The sequence below is a fragment of the Haliotis asinina genome, chromosome 4 (genome assembly GCF_037392515.1).
Source record: "Haliotis asinina isolate JCU_RB_2024 chromosome 4, JCU_Hal_asi_v2, whole genome shotgun sequence".
NCBI lineage: Eukaryota > Metazoa > Mollusca > Gastropoda > Lepetellida > Haliotidae > Haliotis > Haliotis asinina.
The window spans coordinates 47,203,906-47,227,243 of NC_090283.1; the positions used below are offsets into that span (position 1 = coordinate 47,203,906).

The following is a 23,338-nucleotide window of genomic DNA, read 5'->3' on the forward strand; positions in this document are numbered from 1 at the left end:
GAAAAATAGTCTCATGTTTGTAAACATGCCGCGCATCATTTCTATTTTTACGTATGCATGACCTTCGCCTTCTCTTCGGTTTAAATCGCACGGACGGAAATTACCGACATTGAACGATTGCACAACGAAGCCCGTGTTGAACAAATGTTCAACCCGTAGCTGACTAAAAGGTATAAATACGCAGAGGATAAGCTCGGGAGCTATCGGTCCGACATTGGACCAAACAGAGGGGAATCGAGACGGAAGAGTCTGAGAAGTGAAAGGCTTCCGTTCCCCTCGAGCCCTAACAGGGGAACATAAATGTTTCTGCTGTCCTTACTGTTCATATAGCTAGTCAAAACAACTGTTCTATTTCTTATAATACGAGGATTTCTACATATATCCAGGAACGCATCGCCGCGCCATATTTTCACAATGGCGTACGTGGGAGACTCGAATGCCCCAGTTATGCAGGTGAAGAAGGTCCAGTTCGGAATATTGGGACCGGATGAGATTGTACGTTTGTGTTCAGATGTTATTTTCGAAGTTTGATTCGCGAATCACAGAAAGTATCATTTACACGTTTACTTGCTTGTGAAAGACGTGCCTCGTGAAATAATGCCAGTCGACTCTATTTTTTTTTTCAAAACGAGCAGTTTAGATCTGTTCATATATTTAATAAATCGATAATTAAACCCAGTGTGTGTTGCCAAATACTATGATTCAAATTCAGTTTTGTATTGTCATTAGCTTAACAACTGACTCCTGCCTTACTTTTTAGACCTTGATTAGCCCATATGCTTATGCAAATCAGCTTTTTCTATAACATCTTCAGATTATGTAACCTTTTGGATACCAGTGTTCACTCTCACTGTAAAATTTAGGGGAATAATTAAACAAAAAGTCCACCTACACTGAGAATGGCTACCATTTAAGATCACAACAAAGTTTCAGTCTGTAAGTCAATGAGATGTTAAACAGCTGTTCAAGTGATCAGGCCTAACAAGTATACATGGAACGTATCTGAGAGTTAAAAGAGCTAGCTATATGCTACAGCATATCAAGCTCATCCTATAACATTCTGTTTTATGTGTAAACTTACCATTTTAGTCTGTATCGTATCATTCCACAAGTAACAGTCTCACCCAGTAACACATTCTTGATATCTGTAGGGTATACGTTCCGATAACTCTCCACTGTACCCTGGATGCAGGATGAATAAATATTACCTTCTTTGGCTGCCTTTTGTCCAGTTATGTGGCTATGGTGGGAAGTTGAGCGAATCAATCTTTCGCTTTTGAAATTATTTAACCAGTTAAACTTGGCAGCACATACTATGCAGAAGTCTCTCTGAAAGAGGTAGAAGGAGTTCTTGCATACATTTTGTTTAAAGTTTCAGACCTTTCAACTTGTTTGTATTATTTCCCCAGACGCTGCGAACAGACCTTTACAGCTGCCACTGCTATCTTTTTTGTCATTGGCATGCTTGGTTGTAATGATGATTAAGTTGTTAAGTAATTAAGTTATTTAGCTGACCCATATATGTCTAGTGAATAGTATAGTAAAGATTTCATCGGAATGTATACCCTGGAGATATGAAGGATGCTAGTAACAATACATTTGCTAAAAACATCTTTATGTTATAGGTTTCTTGCCACTTTAAAATCCATTGTCATAATTAGGGCATGAGCAGTTATAAATCATCTTAATTAACTTATGGAAGTTAACTTATCCAAATTTTAAGCCATCGTTCAGATCATCACAAAATTATTGACATGGCTCACCTTGTTGCTACCAAAGGAAGCACCGACACATGACATTCAGGAACCATGATAGTCAGTTCCATTCAAAAGTTTGTGATTTCTGTACGAAAATGCAGAAGTTTTTAATTCTTTTTAACAAATATGTCAGATGTCTAATGAAATAACCTTGTATTTCATGGTACATGCAGTTGTAACTTCAGCTCGTTACATTGGTAAGCCCTACTAAGTTTAAGAGCCATGACCAGTTTTATTTGAAATGAACTTAATTTGGAAAAACAACTCTGGTAGATGTGAACTTTCAGACAGAATGTCATGAATAGTATGTTAATGACATCAGATCTTTTCATTTCCCACAAATGGAATTTCCCACATACAGAAATAGCCAGTAGGTCTGCAACGATTTGTTTTGACATTTCCTCTTGGATCCTGGATCGAATTCTTTATACAAGTAAACACATCCAATTCCATTTAGCTTTTTCAGCTTTGTCAACTTGGCGATGACAACAATTCATATTGGATAATTAGCCTGGTTTGAACCTTAGTTCAGTACTTGAAACTGCTCAAGTTGGGTCAAATTTAAATCAGTATTCAACTGTTAGATTGACATAGTGATAATGATTCTCAAAAATTGAAATTCTGGTGTCATATTCAAGTTTCCAAATATTTAGTTTCCTAATTTTGCGACCCATTCAGGCTAGCTATGCCTGAAAGTTCCTAGCCCACAAAATAATTCACTAGCCTGAAATTTGAATGATGAAACGAAGCAAAAGCTAGCGAAAATAGATGCGCAAGGGTTATTGTCAGCACGTCCGAGGTTTCGTCTTAATTTAAGCTGCTGATGTGGTAAACATTTCTATTAGGTCTTAATCTTACTTGATTTAAAAGTGTATTTTAACTTAAAAAGTCGGAGAGAGTGATGTATTTACAAAAATTACCCCATGAAAATTCACAAGCCACTCAGGCCAGTGACTGGACATTTACTGACCAGACTTGATTTTTGCCAGCTAGCGGATCAGGGGCACACTGCACAACATGTGAAACCACACCTTTTGTTTTTGCAGAAACGAATGTCTGTGACTGAGGGGGGTATCAAATACTCCGAAACCCAGGAAGGTGGCCGGCCGAAGATAGGCGGACTGATGGACCCACGACAAGGAGTTATTGACAGGATGTCTCGATGTCAGACCTGTGCTGGCAACATGACAGAATGTCCTGGACATTTTGGGCACATTGAGCTGGCCAAGCCTGTGTTTCATGTTGGATTTCTTGTGAAGACAATCAAAGTGTTGCGATGTGTCTGTTTCTTCTGCTCAAAGATGCTGGTGGATTCAGTAAGTGGTCTTTTATTTTTATTCTGATGAGAATGGGTTCTAAGGATGAATGCCAGACTTACGGGCCAACTGCTGTTAAGGTACAGGTAGTAATTTGTAGGACCTTATAGGGATTTATCGAGAGCCCTGTATTCAAGGGTCCTTGCACTCATATTCTTAATTTTCAGGGGACATAGACACCAAAATGGGCATCCATGCACCGAAATATGAATACTACTTATTGTATTGTGTATCATGATCATCACATCAATTGTCAATTGATAAAGTGGCAAATAATACCATGACCCAGCTGGCAGCGAACTCAGTGAGAAGTTATTGTGACTTTACAGGAATTTTTACAAAAGTATTTGGATTTTTTGTTCATCCCTGTGGATGTTCTGAAACATTTGGTTGCATCCATTGTCAATTTTTATGAGTATTGGAAGCAGGAATTCAAGTTCCGTGAATCTGTGGACTTTATCTCAGGTAATGTCAGAGTTAAAGCCTGTATTAGTTATTGCAGAACTCTGCAAGTACTGGAATCCAATTCTCTTTTGTTCCAAAAGTGCAGTTCATTACAGGTTGTATAAAAAAGTTTGTGAACAGGATAAATAACTAATGATAATTTTTCACAAACCATTGTGTACTTTTCTTGTACAGACTGGTCCCAAAATCAAAGATATTGTCAGCAAATCTAAAGGCCATCCTCGCAAGCGACTTGCTCATGTGTACGACCTGTGCAAAAGTCGTAAAATTTGTGAAGGTGGAGATGAAATGGACAAGCGAACTGAGGAGGAAGATCCAACAGCAGAAAAGAAGGTATGTATTGTTGTTAACAGCCCACAATATTGATGCATCAGTAATGGAGGAGGGACATGCCATTGTTAGCAGGCTGGGGTAACAACACATCAAGCGCTATGTACCATTGTTGTCAGGTTAGGACAACCATGCGAAATCAGGAGATATATACCATTGTTAGCAGGCCAGCAGGATAACAATACATGAACAAGAGGTATATGCCATTGTTAGCAAGCTAGGGCAACGATGCATTGTTAGCAGAACAGGGAAATTTTCTTTCTTCAAGCTGCAGCGATGTCAGTTGTTAGCATAGTAAATAATATGGCAAGATTTCTTAAAACCAGAGGAGTAGCAGCACTGCTTGTTGAATTTACACAAGGTTGGATTGGTGAAAACATCAACAGGGATAAAACGATTATGTAGGTCATCGTAAGCAGTGCATATCAATAAGAAGTGATACTCATTTTCCACGTAGTTTGAGGAACACATTTCAGACTATCTTAAGCTTTTTGGTTTATTAATATATCTGTTTTTCTGCATTCAATTGGTGTGAACCACACCTGACCATGACTAAAGCAATACATAATTTCTGGATAGCTTTGCAATGGAGATACGGCTCAACACCAAAAATTGATTTAAACTGAGAATGAGTGAGTTTCAGGACCATGAAACAGAAATGTCATTCCTACAAATGTATGTTTTGAACTTGAGATTAGAATTCAGAAATAAAAAGGTTTATATTAGGAAAGAATTGATTTTCCCACACATATCCAGAACTCATTGTATACAATCGGTTTTTCAGTTTTGATATATCGACAAGAGGTATATATCATTGTAAGTTGGCTAGAGTAATGATTCATTGGACAACAATGCATCAAAAGTAGGGTGTACAGTAGTGCCCCGTTCATTCAAACACTTGCGTTAATATTGAAATTGTCTGGATAAGCAAATTTTCGGATATCTGAACCACGGGCCATATGTACAAAGAAACGCACAAAGAAACGAACATAGTGGGTATCAGACATAATCTTTATTGAGTACACATAAACAAACATCAGTGAATACATAAAATGTCTCATACCTGTTCATGCAGTTAAGCTCGCTTGAAGAAATCAGTCCTAGCTTTTTGCACTTCGTGACTGTCGACATTCACAAGATCATCGGCAGTAACATTCACAGTTGCAACTTGTGCATAGGATAGTAGGGCATCACAAAGTTTCGGAAGGCCATGTCTTCTTGTGGGTCCTCATTTGATTGGATAATATCCACATGACGAAAGCAGTTAGCAGTTGTCTTTCGCTCACAGCTGTCAAGGCTTGCTCATCCAGATTCATTAATTATAGTGACCCACAAATTGACACGCCTCAAAATTAACTCATCTTGTCACCTTGCTACTCAGAGGTAATTAATCTTCTCACGCTTCAAAGACTCCTGACTTCTTTCATGTTACAGCACGCGTCTTTCATGTTACGGCACGCGAGATCCTCGGTAATCACATGTGTAAACATACAGGTGCTCAGCCATCCGGATATGCGAGACAAAAAAACCCACATAATTCAGTGTTTGTGAAAATGACTGTACGGTTGCGGAAACCGGATTTCCGGTAGTGTTTTAAGGAATTTTCATTCGGAAGGCGAGTTTTCCGCATATTTGAGGTTCCGATAATCGGGGCACCACTGTATATATCACTGTTACAGAAATTGGGAAAGAGAACCTTGCCAATGGATCATTTTCGGGATTCTTAGCAATTTTCTGAATTTAGAATGGGCCATGGCCCTTGTAAACTATTTTTTATTCATTTTTTATTCTAACGTGCAAAATGCCTTTCCCAATCCCTACTGTTAGGAGATTAGGGTAATGACACATCATGATATCAGGCTAGGGTAAGACATCAGTTTTGGTGATAAGACAATACCACTCACAATGTGATTTAAATCTTTGCTAATCAGGATATTGCTCATTTCCACGAACCAATCATTTCAGGGTCATGGTGGCTGTGGCAGATACCAACCCAAACTGAAGAGAACTGGTCTTGAGGTGATTGCAGAATGGAAGAATGTGAATGAGGAGTCACAAGAGAAGAAAATTATTCTGTCTGCAGAGCGAGTACTTGAAATCTTCAAAGGAATTTCTGATGAAGAGTGTGTGATTCTGGGAATGGACCCGAAATTTGCACGTCCTGATTGGATGATTCTGACAGTGTATCCTGTACCACCATTGGCTGTTAGACCAGCTGTTGTCATGTTTGGTTCAGCAAGGAATCAGGTGTGTTACATGTTTCATCGAAAGTATTTGTGTAGTGGCAGTGGTTGAATTCAGGTTTAAAAATTAAGCAGGAAAGTCATGATGAGTTCTTGTCATGACCCTACTGGTGAATGTTTCGGACTGAGATGGTCCGCACATTGAAGTACTGCTGGAGCAAACCCAGGTGATCCAAGGTCCTGTTGGTTTCAAATGCTGGGAAACTAAAAGAATAGATTTTTAATGGGTTTAATTTGGGTGTGTGCAGGGTCCTGGACTACAAAATGGGGATCCCTGTCAGTTGAGTAAATGTCATTACCACTATGTTGTAATATTGTAGAAATTCAGTCACTGTCATTATATTGTGTATCATGATCATCACAGTATTTAAACAGCAAATGAAATATCATAACCTGGCCAGTAGCAGACTCGGTGATAGCTTGTTACTTAACCAACATATTTTAAAAAAATGTATTCAGACTTTTTCTGAGTCCGTTTGGAGGCACTAGTTTATTCCGTTCCATACATTGTCAAATTGTATGTGTATGGGACACAGGAATTTGTTTATCCTAGGTGCCAAAATTTAGGCTAGTGGATGTACACTAGGTACAAGAGGTATTATAGTTTTGCAAAAGCCCAATGATGTAACATGCTTAACGTCTTGACTATCTGATAGTTACGTTAAACACTCTAATTTTTTTCTGAGGGCTGGATGCATATTTTAAGTAAATGAATTCAAATTTCTTAATCCTGTGGACAAATGTCATCAGCAAAGTCCACAGACACAATTTTGTGTCACAGGGCACAAAACAGTATTGAAATTAGTGTCAACAAGTATCTCATTTTACTATGAGCGGTTAACATCCTTCTCAATGTCTGAATTTAGAGATTATTTTGTAAATCATGTTTTCCATAAATCATGTATCGTGTTCGTTATCCATGATTTGGGGCCATGGGGCTCTGATCAGACCATGGACATGACTTTGATTCCCCACAAGGCTATTATGTGTGAGGCCCTTTTTTAGCATGGTTGGTATTTCAGAGTAACGAATGACAAATGTTGAAGTCAAATAGAGGTATCACTGTTGTCTTCTGAACTCTTTGCCATAAAAGGTGACTGTGCTTGTCGTAAGAGGCGACTAACGGGATCAGGTGGTCAGGCTCGCTGACTTGGTTGACACACGTCATCAGTTCCCAAATGCGCAGATTGATGCTCATGTTGTTGGATCACTGGATTGTCTGGTCCAGACTTGATTATTTACAGACCACCACCATACAGCTGGAATATTGCTGGGTGCCGCGTAAAACTAAACTCGCTCACTCACTGTTGTCTTTTGAGTGATGCAACTTCTTGAGTTTTACATAAGGGACTTGTTCCTTGTTCAGTATTAACAGTGTATTGAATCACCTTCAGGACAGTTATGTGTAATTGTATTTCTCTTGTTTCAAGGATGATTTAACTCACAAGCTGGCCGACATTGTCAAGGCCAATAACCAGCTTCGGCGGAACGAGCAGAACGGAGCTGCAGCTCACATCATAGCTGAAGACACAAAGATGTTGCAGTACCACTGTGCCACACTTGTAGACAACGAGCTGCCTGGTTTGCCAAGGGTAAGAGATGCAACTCACTGTTTACAGGCTTAGCAGTTCACATTAATCCATTAGTCTGATTCCAGCATGATTCAGGCAGGAAAGGTGACATTTACGATGGAGTTCCCAAGGGTTCAAATATCACATCACACAACACCCTGGACAAGTCGGTTTTCATTTCAGGCAATTAAATAATGGTATCTTATTTGTTGGCTGGCTACAATATAATTTCTTGATAAATGCCATTTTAATATATTATTTCATAATTACATATCATGATAGTGATTACACAGTGCCATTTAGAGTGTGGTCAGATGCAACATATGTCATATTTGGGATTTCAATTTCTTAGTAAAGTACAAATTCTATCACTTTTGGGGGTGTTGAGTCCCATCCTGGATTTAAAAAAATGATTGTGTCATAAAAATCAGGGCAAGTGGAAACAGTCAGGACAAGTTACATGTGTAAAATCACTTGCCCTGTGGCAAGTGGCTTTTTTAAAAACAAATGAACCCCCAACTTCCACTGTGAAAGTTAAGGTAGTCTGATTCAGTAGCAGGTAGTTTTCAGAGACTAATAGAAATATGTTATCTAAAGCTGTCTCAGACTCCCAGGGCATTTTGTCCTTGATAAGCCAGTACGCTGTGTTATTCCAAATACACTACACCCACTTGCTGCTGTATCTTTGCTACATTTGCTCTTGTACATAAGTTTGAAGTCAACAAGAAGTAATCTGTTGAATGTTTCCAGGCAGTACAAAAGTCAGGCCGTCCCCTGAAGTCAGTAAAACAAAGATTGAAGGGAAAGGAAGGTCGGGTTCGAGGAAACTTGATGGGAAAGCGGGTGGACTTCTCTGCACGTACTGTCATCACGCCAGATCCCAATCTTAGAGTTGACCAAGTTGGTGTTCCCAGAACCATTGCACAGAACTTAACATTCCCAGAACTGGTCACACCATTCAACATTGACAGGTAAGTGGCTAAAATAAACAGATGATATTCAACATGCATTCTGCTGATCACTGACAGCGTGCAATGTAATGTTTATGTTTTAAGGTGATTTCTTTTGATTGTGACATTTATGAGCCCAATGATGTAACCACTAAACGTCTTGACTATCTGATAGTTACGTTAAACACTCTAATTTTTTTCTGAGGGTTGAGCGCATGTCACAATTCAATGCAAAAGGGTGCATAAAAAAATAAAACGTTTCTCAGGCACATGAAGTGATAAGGGCAGTAGGACTTTTGGGTTTTTTGCTTTTGGGTATGGAGAAAATAAAGTGACAAGGGAGGGACATATTTTCATTTATTTCTCCCAGAAATACAACTTAGCATGTGTTAATAAGTTGTAGTTTCAGTCACACTTGTTCTTACAGACACTCATTCTTACAGTAGAATGGACAAACAGATGATTGGGATGTAGCCAAGTCAAAATTGTTTTTAAATGGCAGTTAAAATAATGTTACGCGTACAAATCAAAGTTGGGCGCCAATGCCCAAGAAACATGTCACTTTTTTATTTGTCATCACATATCATGAAAATATGTCATGACATCTCATGAAACTTCTACTTTAGAAAAGAATATAGGTGCCGAGGAACCTTTTCGTGTCATGAGAGGCAGTGCGTGGATTGGGTGGACATCATTAACTGCATATCATTGTGTCCCATTATTGTTGATAAGTGCTGGTAACATTGACCACACAATTGAATGCATTTATTTGCAGAGCAGTATCTAATAATTTCAGTACAGTACAATCTGTCTAAACCAGCGCTCATTGGGACTGAAGAAATAATCCGGTTTAGACAATGTGCTGGATTGTAGAGATGATGATAAATGTACAAGCTATGGCTGGGCCTGAGATTTTATGCCAGTGTTGACAGCTTGCCAGATTGGACAGATGCTGGGTTCGACAGCTTCCACTGTATGTCATCTCATCTCACAGGACATAGGATCATAAATCAAGACTCATATTGTGCCATGGGATATGTATTTAAAATGACATAATTTATTCTGCTCTATCCAGCACCACTTAGTCTCATAGTACCACATACACATTGTAGAATGCAGGAGCTGGTACGTCGTGGAGCCAACCAGTACCCTGGAGCCAAGTATATCATCCGAGACAATGGAGAAAGGATTGATCTCCGGTTTCATCCCAAGTCATCAGACTTGCATCTCCAAGTTGGCTACAAGGTTTGTGTTAAGTCAAAACTATTTACAATTTAGTTGATTAATACTGTCTCTACCACTTGCTGGTATGACTCATGGTGTTATAGTCATACACAACTCAAAATTATTTTTGTGTGACTTGTCTTTAGATGCCAATATTGCATGCCAAGCATCCATTAAAAGCAGCAAGAGCTGTTGGTTAATATGTGAGCAATGTTCACTACCACGCCCATTGATGTAAAACTTTTTAACGTCTTGACTATCTGATAGTTACGTTAAACACTCTAATTTTTTTCTGAGGGCTCCTCACCATGAACAGTTAATCTGCTTAAAAGAGATGAACTTAAATGATTACATTGTTGGTGTGTTAGTATGCTGTTACCAGTTTCACAAAGTGAATATGACTGTCTCAGGTGGAGAGACACATGCAAGATGACGATGTGGTCATCTTCAACAGACAGCCCACTCTCCACAAGATGAGTATGATGTGTCACAGAGTTAAGGTCTTGCCATGGTCAACCTTCCGTCTCAATCTCAGGTACGTTGTTCACAGAACACAGTCACATTTTAGGAACATCTCTGGATCTTCACAAACCTGAACATTAAGTTGTTAATGCCTACTACAAGAGAAAAAATAACTATGTTTTGAAGAAACTACTTTGTCACAAGAACCTTCAACAGTCTGAAGTGAATGGAGTTTATAGCTGGCCCCATGATGTTATCATTCAACGTCTTGATTTCCTGAAAGGATACGTAAGACACTCTAATTTTTTTCTGAGGGCATAAGTTAGGAAAAAAAACAACAGTTTTTGTACTCGCTTTCATGGACAACAGTTGAAAGTGCTGACAGTGCCACCATTGCTTTGTGTTTCAGTGTAACCACACCCTACAATGCTGATTTTGATGGTGATGAGATGAACCTTCACTTGGCGCAGTCACTGGAAACCCGGGCTGAGATTCAAAACCTGGCTGCTGTCCCTCGTATGATCATCACCCCCCAGGCCAATAGGCCTGTCATGGGTATTGTACAGGACACATTGTGTGCTGTCAGGAAAATGACCAAGAGAGATGTTTTTCTAGACAGAGTGAGCATCTTTCCTTTCACAAAATCTCAATTCTTAATGGGTCAAATATAACAACGTATTTCAACTTCTGTTTAGTAAGTAATCTTTGGCACAAGAGGCAGGGCAACTCTGCCATACTTGTGATGTTCTTGCCATGAAATTTTGTTGCGTTTTTATTCAGGGTGATGTGATGAAGCTGTTGATGTTCATGCCGACGTGGGATGGCCGACTGCCGATTCCAGCCATCCTCAAACCCAAGCCATTATGGACAGGGAAGCAGATCTTCTCCATCGTCATTCCTGGTCGAGTTAATGTGACAAGGACTCACAGCACACATCCAGATGATGAAGACAAAGGACCGTACAAATGGATATCTCCAGGAGACACCAAGGTATTCACTGCCTGAGTCAATTAAGCTCAGAACATCCACATGAATTTTGAGACAGCCTGGTCATGAGGCACTTACTCCTGACAAAATCTCACGTTATTTTTAACAAAACAGGTTTTGGGCGCCCCCAGTTGTGAAAGTGTCTGTAAAATGTCATATTGAATATGTTGTGTATTTTAATGAGGCCTGTGGCCTTTGAACTACCAACGCAGTTTTGTCATTCATTTTTTTTTCAGTAACATGTCATTATTGAGATTTGAAGTTATTATTTGAATGTTTTGTTCCTTAGGTGTTGATAGAAGACGGTGAGTTGATCTGTGGAATCTTGTGTAAGAAGACTCTTGGTGCCACTTCTGGAGCACTCCTGCATATTGTGTTCATGGAACTGGGCTATGACACAGCAGGCAAACTGTATGGTAACATTCAGACATGTGTGAACAACTGGCTGTTGATCGAGGGTCACAGCATTGGTATTGGAGACACCATTGCTGATCCAGAGACATACATAGAAATTCAGGAGACCATCCGTAAAGCCAAGACAGAGGTGATAGAGGTCATTGAAAAAGCCCACAACGATGAGTTGAAACCATCTCCTGGTAACACACTCAGGCAGACTTTCGAGAATCAGGTATGGGAGTACTGATGAAAAATTAAATCAAGACAGAGATTAAATTTTTCTGAGACATATTTTGCTTCATGTCTTCTGATAATGCTAGAAGTCCTTAATTGGAATGTTTCAAAAGTAACTGACAATGCCTTGGGTTGTTTTAACTTTAGGAAGTACCTTTACCCTTCAGCTGACTGCATGAGTTCTATTCGTAATAGTCTTCATGGAACTGAGAATGAAACGATTTAAGAACCACTGGCTGAAAATGCGTCACTGTGGGTGTGTATACATTGGTGTGTTGTCACTGTTTTGTTTTCAGAGTATGCATTTATATTTTCTGTCATGCTTCAGGTCAACAGAATCCTGAACGATGCTCGTGACAAGACTGGAAGTAAGGCTCAGAAGTCTCTGTCTGAGTACAACAACTTCAAGGCTATGGTGGTGGCTGGATCCAAAGGATCAAAAATCAATATCTCTCAGGTACACATGGACAACAAGAATAACCCAAGTTGTCATTTGTCTTCAAGCATGTTATAAGGGGGATTGCTGGGAGTGGTTGATGCATGTCATCGTATCTTAGGTACCCAGATTGATGCTTATGAATTCAGTCACTGGATTGCCTTGTACAGACCTCTGTTATATAGCTTTAAACTTGCTGAGTGCATATTGAACAACAAGCTATCTGTGAAAGCTAATGACCTTTATACAGATTTTTGTTCTTTCTATATATATAGTTCCATACTATATGTAACTTTTCTCGTTTAAATGTATGTTCCCTTTTGCTGAAAAACTATCCTAAAATGTAGAAAGTGTTGTCAGTATTAGTTCTGTTTGCTAAACTAATTTCTTTTGTCATCAGGTTATTGCCTGTGTGGGACAGCAGAACGTGGAGGGTAAACGTATTCCGTTCGGTTTCAAACATCGGACACTGCCTCACTTCATCAAAGATGACTATGGTCCAGAGTCTCGAGGCTTTGTTGAGAACTCCTATCTTGCCGGATTGACTCCTTCAGAGTTCTTCTTCCATGCCATGGGTGGAAGAGAGGGTCTCATTGATACTGCTGTGAAAACTGCAGAGACTGGTGGGTAATCAAGCAGTTGTGTTCAGTAGGTAGGATGAAAGTCACGTGGTTCTTGACACAAATGGTGTACTCAACTAATACATTTGAAATAGAATACAGTATGGAAAGAACATTGTGCACTCAGTGATGTTAAACTTGATCAGAGCTCATATGTTGAATCAACTGAATCACTCTAATTTTTTTCTCTGAGAGTGCAGGTTTGTTAATTCTCGGCTATACATGGTGAAAGCTAAGTATTAAGCATAAGATTACACAGAACACAGAACCTGGTTACCTAGGGAATGTGACCCATTTTCTATTATGATTGAAATCAGAGTTTTGTCCCTTTGTTTGATTGGTGTAGAGAAAAGATAAATGCTTTTGGTTTCCAGATTTTTTCAGATTACAGATAATTTTATTTGATCAAAGCGAGAAAGGTCCATACCCAGCCTTCTTTCAGACACACAAATAGTGAAATACTGTTCCATTCTTTTTTAGAAACAAAAAAAAATGCAATCTCACTCACTTTGCTTGTGGACAGTGGCTCATGTACATATTCACTTTCAGGTTACATCCAGCGTCGGTTGATCAAGGCTATGGAGAGTGTGATGGTCAAGTATGATGGCACAATCCGTAACCAGGTAGAACAACTGGTCCAGTTGAGGTACGGTGAGGACGGTCTGGATGCCACACACGTCGAGTTCCAGAGCATGCCTTCTCTCAAGCCATCAAACAGAGCCTTCGAGAAAAAGTTCAAGTTTGACCCAACAAATGAAAGGTATGTTCAGATAGATGTTTAAGTCAGGACCTTGTATATGGTGAACATTTTCACATAATTTGAGTTTTCTTTTCTTGACTCTTTGCTTGATTTCTGAATAGAAGCAGGTGACTTGAGTGAAATATTGTATTTTGTCAAAATTGCATAATAAGTGTTTCTTTGAACAAAAATTAGAACACGTGCAGACTTAAATGTCAATCTTTCCTCACTCTTGCAGAAAAGATGATTATTTACTGTTCAACAAAGATGTTCCTTTGTGATGTTAGTTGAGAAGAAACTTGTGGTTTCTTAACCGCCCAAGATTCATGATACCGGAAATTAATTTATTTGTAGGGATTTGAGAAGGTGTTTGTCAGAGGAGGTCATCAAGGATGTGATTGGTGACCCAGCTGTCATTTCTGAACTGGAACGTGAATTTGAACAGTTGAAAGAAGACAGGAATGCCCTAAGGCAGATTTTCCCAACAGGGGATGGAAAGATTGTGTTGCCATGCAACCTGATGAGAATGATCACAAATGCTCAGAAAATCTTCCGGATCAACACAAGAAAACCTGCAGATCTACACCCAATCAAAGTTGTGGAAGGTAACAATTTCACAGAATGACTGTTCTAAAACATAAGGAGGATCTACTATACAATCTGTAGAGATTTACACCAGTTGAAAGTTATAGAAGATAAGCACTATACTGAATAATGTGGAGGAAGTTTCCTATGAAAAATCTCTCAAGGCAGTGTGCAAAATACCACTGTAGTATCTGTTGTTGTAACAGACCTAACTACCCAGGAATAGTGTTCAGAGTTTGCTCCAATAATCTGGCATCCTGTGAGAGAAGTTTATAATTTACTATGTGTCCATTAGCACACCTATAACTGCTTGAGTCTCGGTAACCCGACCAAGTGTGAACCATGCAGCATTTTTAAGGTGATGTTTGTTTCTTATCTCCTGTCAGGTGTGCGAGAACTGTGCCGTAGACTGATCGTTGTGGCAGGAGAGGACAGGCTCAGTATCCAGGCTAATGCCAACGCCACCATCCTCATGAAGATTTTGGTCAGAGCCACTCTTTGCTCCAAACGTGTAGCCAATGAGTTCAGACTCTCTGCAGAAGCATTTGAATGGATCATCGGTGAAATTGAGACAAAATTCTTACAAGCTCAGGTATAGTATAAAATGCTGCCTACCATTTGTTAGCCTACACCTAGTATGTAGACACAAACTTTATTTGACATCCTACTAATACCTGTAAAGGTCCGGGCAGGACTTGGTCTCCAGGAAACTGATTCTTCTTTCAAGAGCTGACTCATGGGATCAGATGGTCAGGGACTAGGTAGACATGTGGCATATACAATTACTTGGACCAATGATTATTCTGGTACAACAAACAAAACGTCCACTTAAATTTGTCCATTCAGGAACCTTTTCGATGTGACCTTTATGATCATATGTCAGAGACTATTTGGTTTTTTTTAAGTTTTAGACTGAATTCAAATAAATTATTTCTTCCATTATTTGTTCAAAAATTTTGAATCTCCATCTTTGCAAAAATGCCCTTTAGAAATGTCTGACTGAATTTTAATTGGTTCTTTAATCATGATTACAAGTGAAATAAATCAAATCATCTTCTGGCAAAGGAAGTACCTGTACTTTTATCCAGATAAGTTATGGATCATAATCAAACACTACAATATGCCCTGTAGAGATATATTCCAGACAGAAGTGTATGTAGCATTTGCTAATATTGTTGAGCGATGTCTATAGGCCCATGCAGGTGAGATGGTGGGAGCCCTGGCCGCCCAGTCTCTTGGAGAACCTGCCACGCAGATGACACTGAACACTTTCCATTATGCTGGTGTGTCAGCCAAAAACGTCACCCTGGGTGTACCTCGTCTGAAAGAAATCATCAACATCTCCAAGAAGCCCAAGACACCCTCCCTGACTGTGTACCTTCTGGACCAGGCAGCAAGGGATGCAGAGAAGGCCAAGGTCAGTGATGAAGCTAATTGCAACTTCATAAATGTTTTGTGGTGGGATGTCACAATAGATGTAACTTTTGACAGAAAATTAACACAAATTGAAGCTGCAAGTTTCATACAACTATTCATTCATCTTAACCTATTTTGATTATTAGTCTATAAGGCTTCCCTGATACATTTTGTGATGCAGCATGAGTTGTGTTTAATATTCTTGTCAATGTTCTGTTTCTGTGGAGTTGTTATTGTTCAAGAATTTGATGGCACTTGGTGATGAGGCTCTGATCATATTTGCAATGATGATACATTTGTCAATCACTCTAATTTTTTATCTGAAAGTGCCTATTTGCGGTGATGTGCTACAATTAATGTGATGTTGAACCATTTAATTCATGATTCAGAAAGACAGGGGACATGGCATTAAATGCAACCATCACTATGAATTATGAATGCTATGTTTGAAAATAAACAAGTTTTTAAATTCTAAAGCTTAAGGAATCCTGTGAGTGAGACACAGAGGGACATGTTTAGTGATTGTTCGCTGTTCTGCAGGATGTATTGTGTCGACTTGAGCACACCACGTTGAGGAAGGTGACGGCTAACACAGCCATCTACTATGACCCTGACCCCATGAACACTGTGATTGTTGAGGACCAGGAATGGGTCAGTGTGTATTACGAGATGCCAGACTTTGACGCATCCAGAATCTCAGCTTGGCTGCTCCGCATTGAGTTGGACAGGAAGCGTATGACAGACAAGAAACTCACCATGGAACAGATCTCAGAGAAAATCACTGCAGGTACAGTGACTTGCTTTATGTGGCAAGATTGAGAGACTGGCTGAATTTCTGGTTGAAATGTGACCTTAGAATCACACGATCTGATTGGGGAAGCGGGGAACATTTTAACTTAGTAGTCCGGTCAGGCTTGACATCATGGCAGATGCTTCTAGATCATCAGACAAGTGCCTTGATCATCTGGTGTAGACTTGGTTATTTACCAGCTGCTTTCATACAGCCAAAATAAGGCCTGTAAGTTGTTTAGGTGCAACTTCCTTCACAAAGCTGGTTCCCCTTATGCTTGCCAGCTTGCTATTCACAAGACAAGGTCCTGCTCACATCTGGTATCAGATTTCCTGTGACAGGTATATATTAAAGAACCAGTTCTGGTTCCAAACTGCGCTACTGCCAAATATGACTTCACTAGACAGGACCAAGTGTACTTTGCTTGATCTGGGAGTTCTAAGGTCTCTCAAAGTGTCGTGAATAACTTAAAGGCTGTATACATCATGCAGCAAGAGCAACTATAAACATGTCATCAGACATAACTGATCTTTACGCTTGTTTAATCAAATGTCCTGATTTGATGGTATGAATAATGCTATATCCTGATTACAGCAAAGTAGCAATAATTTGAATTCCTATTTTCAGGGTTTGGAGATGATCTCAACTGCATCTTCAATGACGACAACGCCGAAAAACTTGTTCTGAGAATCCGAATCATGAATTCTGACGAAAGCAAAAATGAGGTATGAGGAAACAGCTACATTTTCTACCCTTCTGTTGCTATGGATACAATTTGATACATATTTCCTTCCTTTTTCTCATCAGTGCAGTGTTTATGCTTCAGCCAGACAATAGTTATATTCCTTGAAGGAGTCGTGGGGTAACTTAGAGCTGTAATTTTTATATTGCAACAAGCAGTGTAAAACTAAACTCAGTCACTTCTTGAAGAAATACTGTGCACTCCATGATGATAATCTGACTCCTATGTTCTGTGACGATCAACTGAATCACTCTAATTTTTTTCTCTGAGAGTGCGCAGTGTCCGTAAGGTAGCTTGTATCAGGTTGTGTCTTAGTATAGGCAATTTTAGTACAGTGCTCTTGGTGTTGTGTTACAGGAAGAGGAAATTGCAGACAAGATGGAGGACGATGTGTTCCTCCGATGTATCGAAGCCAACCTCTTGTCTGACATGACACTGCAGGGCATTGAAGCTATTGCCAAGGTTGGTTGTGTCTCTTAACTTTCTACTTTTATATATAGTTAATATATGTTACAGCATATATTTGTCGTGATTGGTAAATTGTAGTATGTAAAACCTATGCAATAACAAGTGCTGAATTTGAAGGTTGATTTTTACACTTTATGAACTCAAAATGTTTGTCAGAAAAGAAATGTCAACAATTTAATATGCATGTTGAATTGTATCAATTTTAATGATTTAATTGTACTATTTTTCCTGTCATGATTTCCAATGAACATAATTTGTTAGGCTTCAGGAGAAGTGTTGCATTCTTTAACAACCCACATTCCATTCACCTACAGTCCAACATTTCAGTGATGTCTGTATCTCATCCAATGCATTATCCGTCCGCAATCTGTCTTCAGGTGTATATGCATTTGCCAACCACTGATGACAAGAAGCGTATCTTCATCACGGATGAAGGAGAATACAAGGCTGCTGCTGAGTGGATTTTGGAGACAGATGGTACCGCCCTGATGAAGGTGCTGAGCGAACGAGACATTGACCCCATCAGGACGTACACTAATGACATCGTGGAGGTGTTTGCTGTAAGTACATGATAGAATTCTGTTTTTAGACATGCATGGAAACATTCAAATATGATGTATATGAAATGTAGATACCATTTGTTGTAAACGCACATGTGTCTGAAATGGAATTTGGCCTACAAATACTTTTGTTCCTTGCTGCAGAAAGTATTTTTTATGTTTTTTTTTTTTTATTAGGTTCATGGATACAAAAGGTGTTCTTGATTCTTCAGATTAGAAAACACAATTCTGGCAATTCGGTGCCACTCTGAGAGTGTTGGTTGGATTCCTAGAGTCTAGCCAAATACTATTCTTCAACTGTTCGGTCTGTGACAAGCATCTCTTTGTGGATGATGGTTATGAGTGCTTTTAATTATGAACATGCTTTTGTTTCAGACCCTGGGAATTGAGGCTGTGCGTAAGGCCATAGAGAAAGAGATGAACCATGTTATCTCCTTTGATGGTTCCTATGTTAACTACCGTCACTTGGCGCTTTTGTGTGATGTGATGACAGCCAAAGGTCACTTGATGGCCATCACACGTCACGGTATCAACAGACAAGAAACAGGTGCTCTGGCCAGATGCTCCTTTGAGGAAACGGTATGAAGCTTACATAAAAGCGATTGTTGAAGTTCTGCAGTGTTTCTATAGTGCAGCCAGAGAACAGACTCAATCAATTTGGTTGTGTACCAAACACAATGGTCTGTCTGTAATGAAAAATTTAAAATTACCTTGTTAAGTTGTAATGAGTAAGCAAGACTATGTTCTTGTGGATGTAAGGAATATTTACTTATAAACGTTCCTAGGATGTAATTTTGTGATGGGGTGACATTTTTTCCAGTTCAAAAATTCTGAGAAAAGTCTTTAAGGAATAAGATCTGAATGTAGCCAGTTTTAGTTTCATGTGACTTACTGTTATTGCAACTAATTTGATCATGAAAGATTGTTTTGTGAGAGTAGTGTGAAAGATGAAAAGATCTGTGCTGAATTCTTGTCAGGTGGACATCTTGATGGAGGCAGCAGCCCACGGCGAGCACGACCCGATGAAAGGTGTGTCTGAGAACATTATGTTGGGACAGCTGGCTAAGATTGGCACAGGCTGCTTCGACCTGCTCCTGGATGCAGAGAAATGTAAATATGGCATGGAAATCCCTACAGCTGGTGGATCAGGAATGATGTCAGGTAAGAATCCACTATAACCTGAACTTGACTTGAGTGATCACCAAAGTCGCTAACAAATAATGGGGTCAAAGGAATGGTTCCCCTTTAGTACGTGAGTGAGTTTAGTTTTATGCCGCACTCAGCAATATTCCAGCTATACGGCGGCTGTCTGTAAATAATCAAGTCTGGACCAGACAATCCAGTGACCAACAACATGAGCATCGATCTGCGCGTTTTGGAACTGATGACATGTGTCAACCAAGTCATCGAGCCTGACCACCCTATCCCATTAGTCGCCTTTAATGGCAAGCGTGGGTTGTTGAAGGCCTATTCTACCCCAGGACCTGCACAGGTTTCCGCTGCTGACAAGATGTGCTATAATGGTTGAAGTCAGTCACAGTGCCATGCCATCAAATGCCAGGTAGTTGCCTCAAACTTATGATCAGTAAACATTGCGCTGTACACTGTCTTGCCTATTGTCATTTCTGCTATTTTTTGGTTATTTTTGTTTGTTTTTTTGTCCATCTGTATTGACAGAAATGTCATTATTTCATTTGTCTTGCAGGTGCAGGAACTGGTATGTTCTTTGGCAGTGTTGGCAGCCCTGTGAGCGGCATGTCTCCACAGATGACACCGTGGAACCAGGGAGCCACGCCCGCCTATGCCAGTGCATGGTCTCCCGGTATCGGCAGCGGCATGACACCTGGACAGGCAGGCTTCTCTCCATCAGCTGCTAGTGAGAGTGGCTTCAGTCCAGGTTACAGCCCTGCCTGGTCACCTCAGCCAGGCTCGCCTGGCTCGCCAGCCAGTCCTTACATTCCCAGTCCTCGTGGCGCCATGTCACCAAGCTACTCACCTGCATCACCATCTTACATGCCAAGCTCGCCAGCCATGACCCCTCAGAGTCCTGGCTACTCACCAACAAGTCCATCATACTCACCATCTAGTCCTGGATATTCACCAACTTCACCCAAGTACAGTCCAACTTCTCCGTCGTATTCACCAACAAGCCCAAGTTACAGTCCGACATCACCATCCTACTCTCCAACCAGCCCATCGTATTCTCCAACAAGCCCAAGCTACAGTCCAACATCACCATCCTACTCTCCTACAAGCCCATCCTACAGTCCTACAAGCCCATCTTACAGCCCAACCTCCCCATCCTACAGTCCTACTTCCCCCTCCTATAGTCCTACAAGCCCCTCCTATTCTCCTACAAGCCCCTCCTACTCCCCCACAAGCCCCTCATATTCTCCAACCAGTCCAAGCTACAGTCCAACAAGCCCCTCATACTCTCCAAGCTCTCCTAACTTCAGCCCTCAGTCACCTTCCTACTCTCCAACCAGCCCATCCTATAGCCCAACAAGTCCCTCGTACTCACCCACAAGTCCGAGCTACAGCCCAACCTCGCCAAGCTACTCTCCGACCAGTCCTTCTTACAGCCCCAGCAGTCCAAGCTATTCCCCGAGCTCACCCAAATACACTCCAACCAGTCCATCCTATTCCCCAAGCAGCCCATCTTACTCCCCCAGCTCTCCACAGTACTCTCCAACTTCCCCCAAATACAGCCCAACCAGCCCATCCTACTCTCCAAGCAGCCCCAAGTACTCCCCGTCATCCCCCAACTACACCCCAACTTCCCCACAGTACAGCCCCCAGTCTCCTGAGTACAGCCCCTCCTCCCCACAATACAGTCCAAGCTCACCTCAGTACTCTCCCTCCTCTCCAACCTACTCCCCAACCAGTCCCAAATACACCCCAACTTCCCCAACCTACTCTCCTACCAGTCCTCGATACTCCCCAACATCACCTACATACACTCCAACCAGTCCAAAGTACTCCCCAACCTCCCCTACGTACACCCCAACCACACCCAAGTACTCCCCAACCAGCCCACGATATTCAGGTCAAGGTGATGAAGACAGTGATGAAGACTAGATCTATACACATGATAAACCTGCTGGAGATCACAGTGCAACATGCAGCAGTCTGGATAAAAAAACACTGCAAGATTCAGAGACTTGCTGTTACATGGTGTGAGTCCTTTGTATTTGGGTGACACCTACAACTGCTAGTGCTTAGAGTGAAAGATACTAATCATATTGTATATTATGTACAAAACTGACATCTGTGGTGAAATTCCTGTTTCTTGAATACAAGAAATGTGTACAAGATGTGGATCTAGTTATATTATGTACAAACAAGCATCTTTGGTAAAGTTCCTGTTTCTTGGATACAAGAAGCTTGTCCAAGATGTGGATCTAATTGTATATCATGTAAACACTGGCATCTGTGGTGAAATTCTTGTTCCTTGAATACAAGAAACCAGTGCAAGAAGTGTATTGAATTGCATATTCCGAACTCATGCATGTTTAGGGTATATAGTTGTGTTTCTATGGAAACTGAAGAACCATTGAAAGAATTATGGAGCAACTAGAAGAGAAAAAAAAAATGTTAAAAGCCTCCTATTGAAATGTATGTAGTACAGACTGTTAATGTACAAACTGTGTTCAGGTTGATGCAGAACTACTGGCACCTACTATTGCAAATCGGTTATTGCTGCCTGATTGCTTTCAATTGCACCTTTCAATGAAGGGAATTTAAAAAGTTTTGAATTGACCTGAATGCAAGATCCATATATCATGTTTCAGTTCTTTGACAATTTTCATATTTAGCATCATGTATTTTTGCAGTTTTGTTTCGTCATCCTGAACTGATGTTTAAATACATTACATTTTTCTTGGAATACTTGAAAAATGAGACTTATTTATATGTAAATAATAAGTAATCACATTACTTTTCTTAATTTTGTATTTAAAATTCCAAAATTTGTAGCAGTTAAAGGACATAATTCCGGATGTTAAATGGACTGGTGTCTTCCTGTAGTTAAGCGACTTTCTATTTGAGGACAAACATGGTCAGAAGAAACAGCCTTAACAATCTTTTTTCTTTATTTTCTGATGATTTCTCAAGCCAAAAAGATCATGGTAGCAATCACCCTTTCTGAATATTCATGTAAGATGATCACTCGTGATGATGCCCCTAAATTATTGTAAATATTGTATATATACATTAACTGTAAATATGTCACTTCAGAATCATGCAAAAACATCTTGATGACATTTTTCAATAAACATGGTTGAATTTTCAATGAGGTTGACTTGCCATTATTATCAGTCTGTGGATGTAAGTTTTTGTTTGAATGTTTTTTATGATTTGAGACAAAAACAATGCTTATTTTCTGACTCGTTTGAAATATCCCAAGGCAATGAGAGAGAAATATGTTGGATGTTGCCTTCAAATGACATCAGCTTTTGTGGATGATTTCTTATGATTTGAGACATCTTAGAGTTTAATTTTTGCAGGACTTGTTTACAGTTTTGATTATAATTCGAAAAAAAGTGTTATTTTCTGTGATTTGAACACAATACTTCATATGGCTCTTTATCATCACTATATTTCTACCCAAGAACTGTAATTTTGAATGTACTTTTGTGGTGGAATTCTAAATACTGTTTGATCAAATAAAGTCATCATGAAAATGTTCTGGTTCTTGTTTTGTCAGTACAGAAACAAACGTAGGGTGCAACACTCAGGGATGAGAATGTGTATAAGTGCAAAAAGGGCTAGGCCTCTTTGGAGTCGTCTTAATCGAAACAATTTCACAAGACACCAGTGCTATCAAATACACAGAATTACAAGATTTCGTGGAAAATTCTCATCCCTGAACACTCAATTCATATGGAAAACCAATGAATAGAAGTTTTAGGTTGAAATCCTAAGTCTCTGGAAAATGTACTCAACATTCTCAGAAAACAAGCTCATCCACAAAACTCAACATTTTGCTGCACTCCCTGAGGACAACAATTTCTCTTCTTTTTTTTTTTTTACGAGTTAATTTCAGATA

General features: G+C 39.9%; 1 protein-coding gene across 1 annotated transcript; it reads left to right on the forward strand.

The window, feature by feature from the left end:
- The first annotated feature begins 182 nt into the window (after window positions 1-182).
- Window positions 183-22,973, forward strand: LOC137281602 (DNA-directed RNA polymerase II subunit RPB1-like). Its single transcript, XM_067812939.1, has 24 exons — window positions 183-495; window positions 2,804-3,073; window positions 3,713-3,871; window positions 5,834-6,115; window positions 7,542-7,703; window positions 8,433-8,653; window positions 9,745-9,877; window positions 10,267-10,391; window positions 10,728-10,938; window positions 11,099-11,308; window positions 11,595-11,933; window positions 12,264-12,392; window positions 12,772-12,994; window positions 13,541-13,751; window positions 14,085-14,335; window positions 14,702-14,907; window positions 15,508-15,732; window positions 16,272-16,518; window positions 17,149-17,246; window positions 17,621-17,725; window positions 18,109-18,291; window positions 18,667-18,870; window positions 19,269-19,452; window positions 19,997-22,973. The coding sequence occupies exons 1-24, from the start codon at window positions 415-417 to the stop codon at window positions 21,367-21,369; spliced, it is 5,832 nt and encodes a 1,943-aa protein (XP_067669040.1). The 5' UTR covers window positions 183-414; the 3' UTR covers window positions 21,370-22,973.
- Window positions 22,974-23,338: the final 365 nt, after the last annotated feature.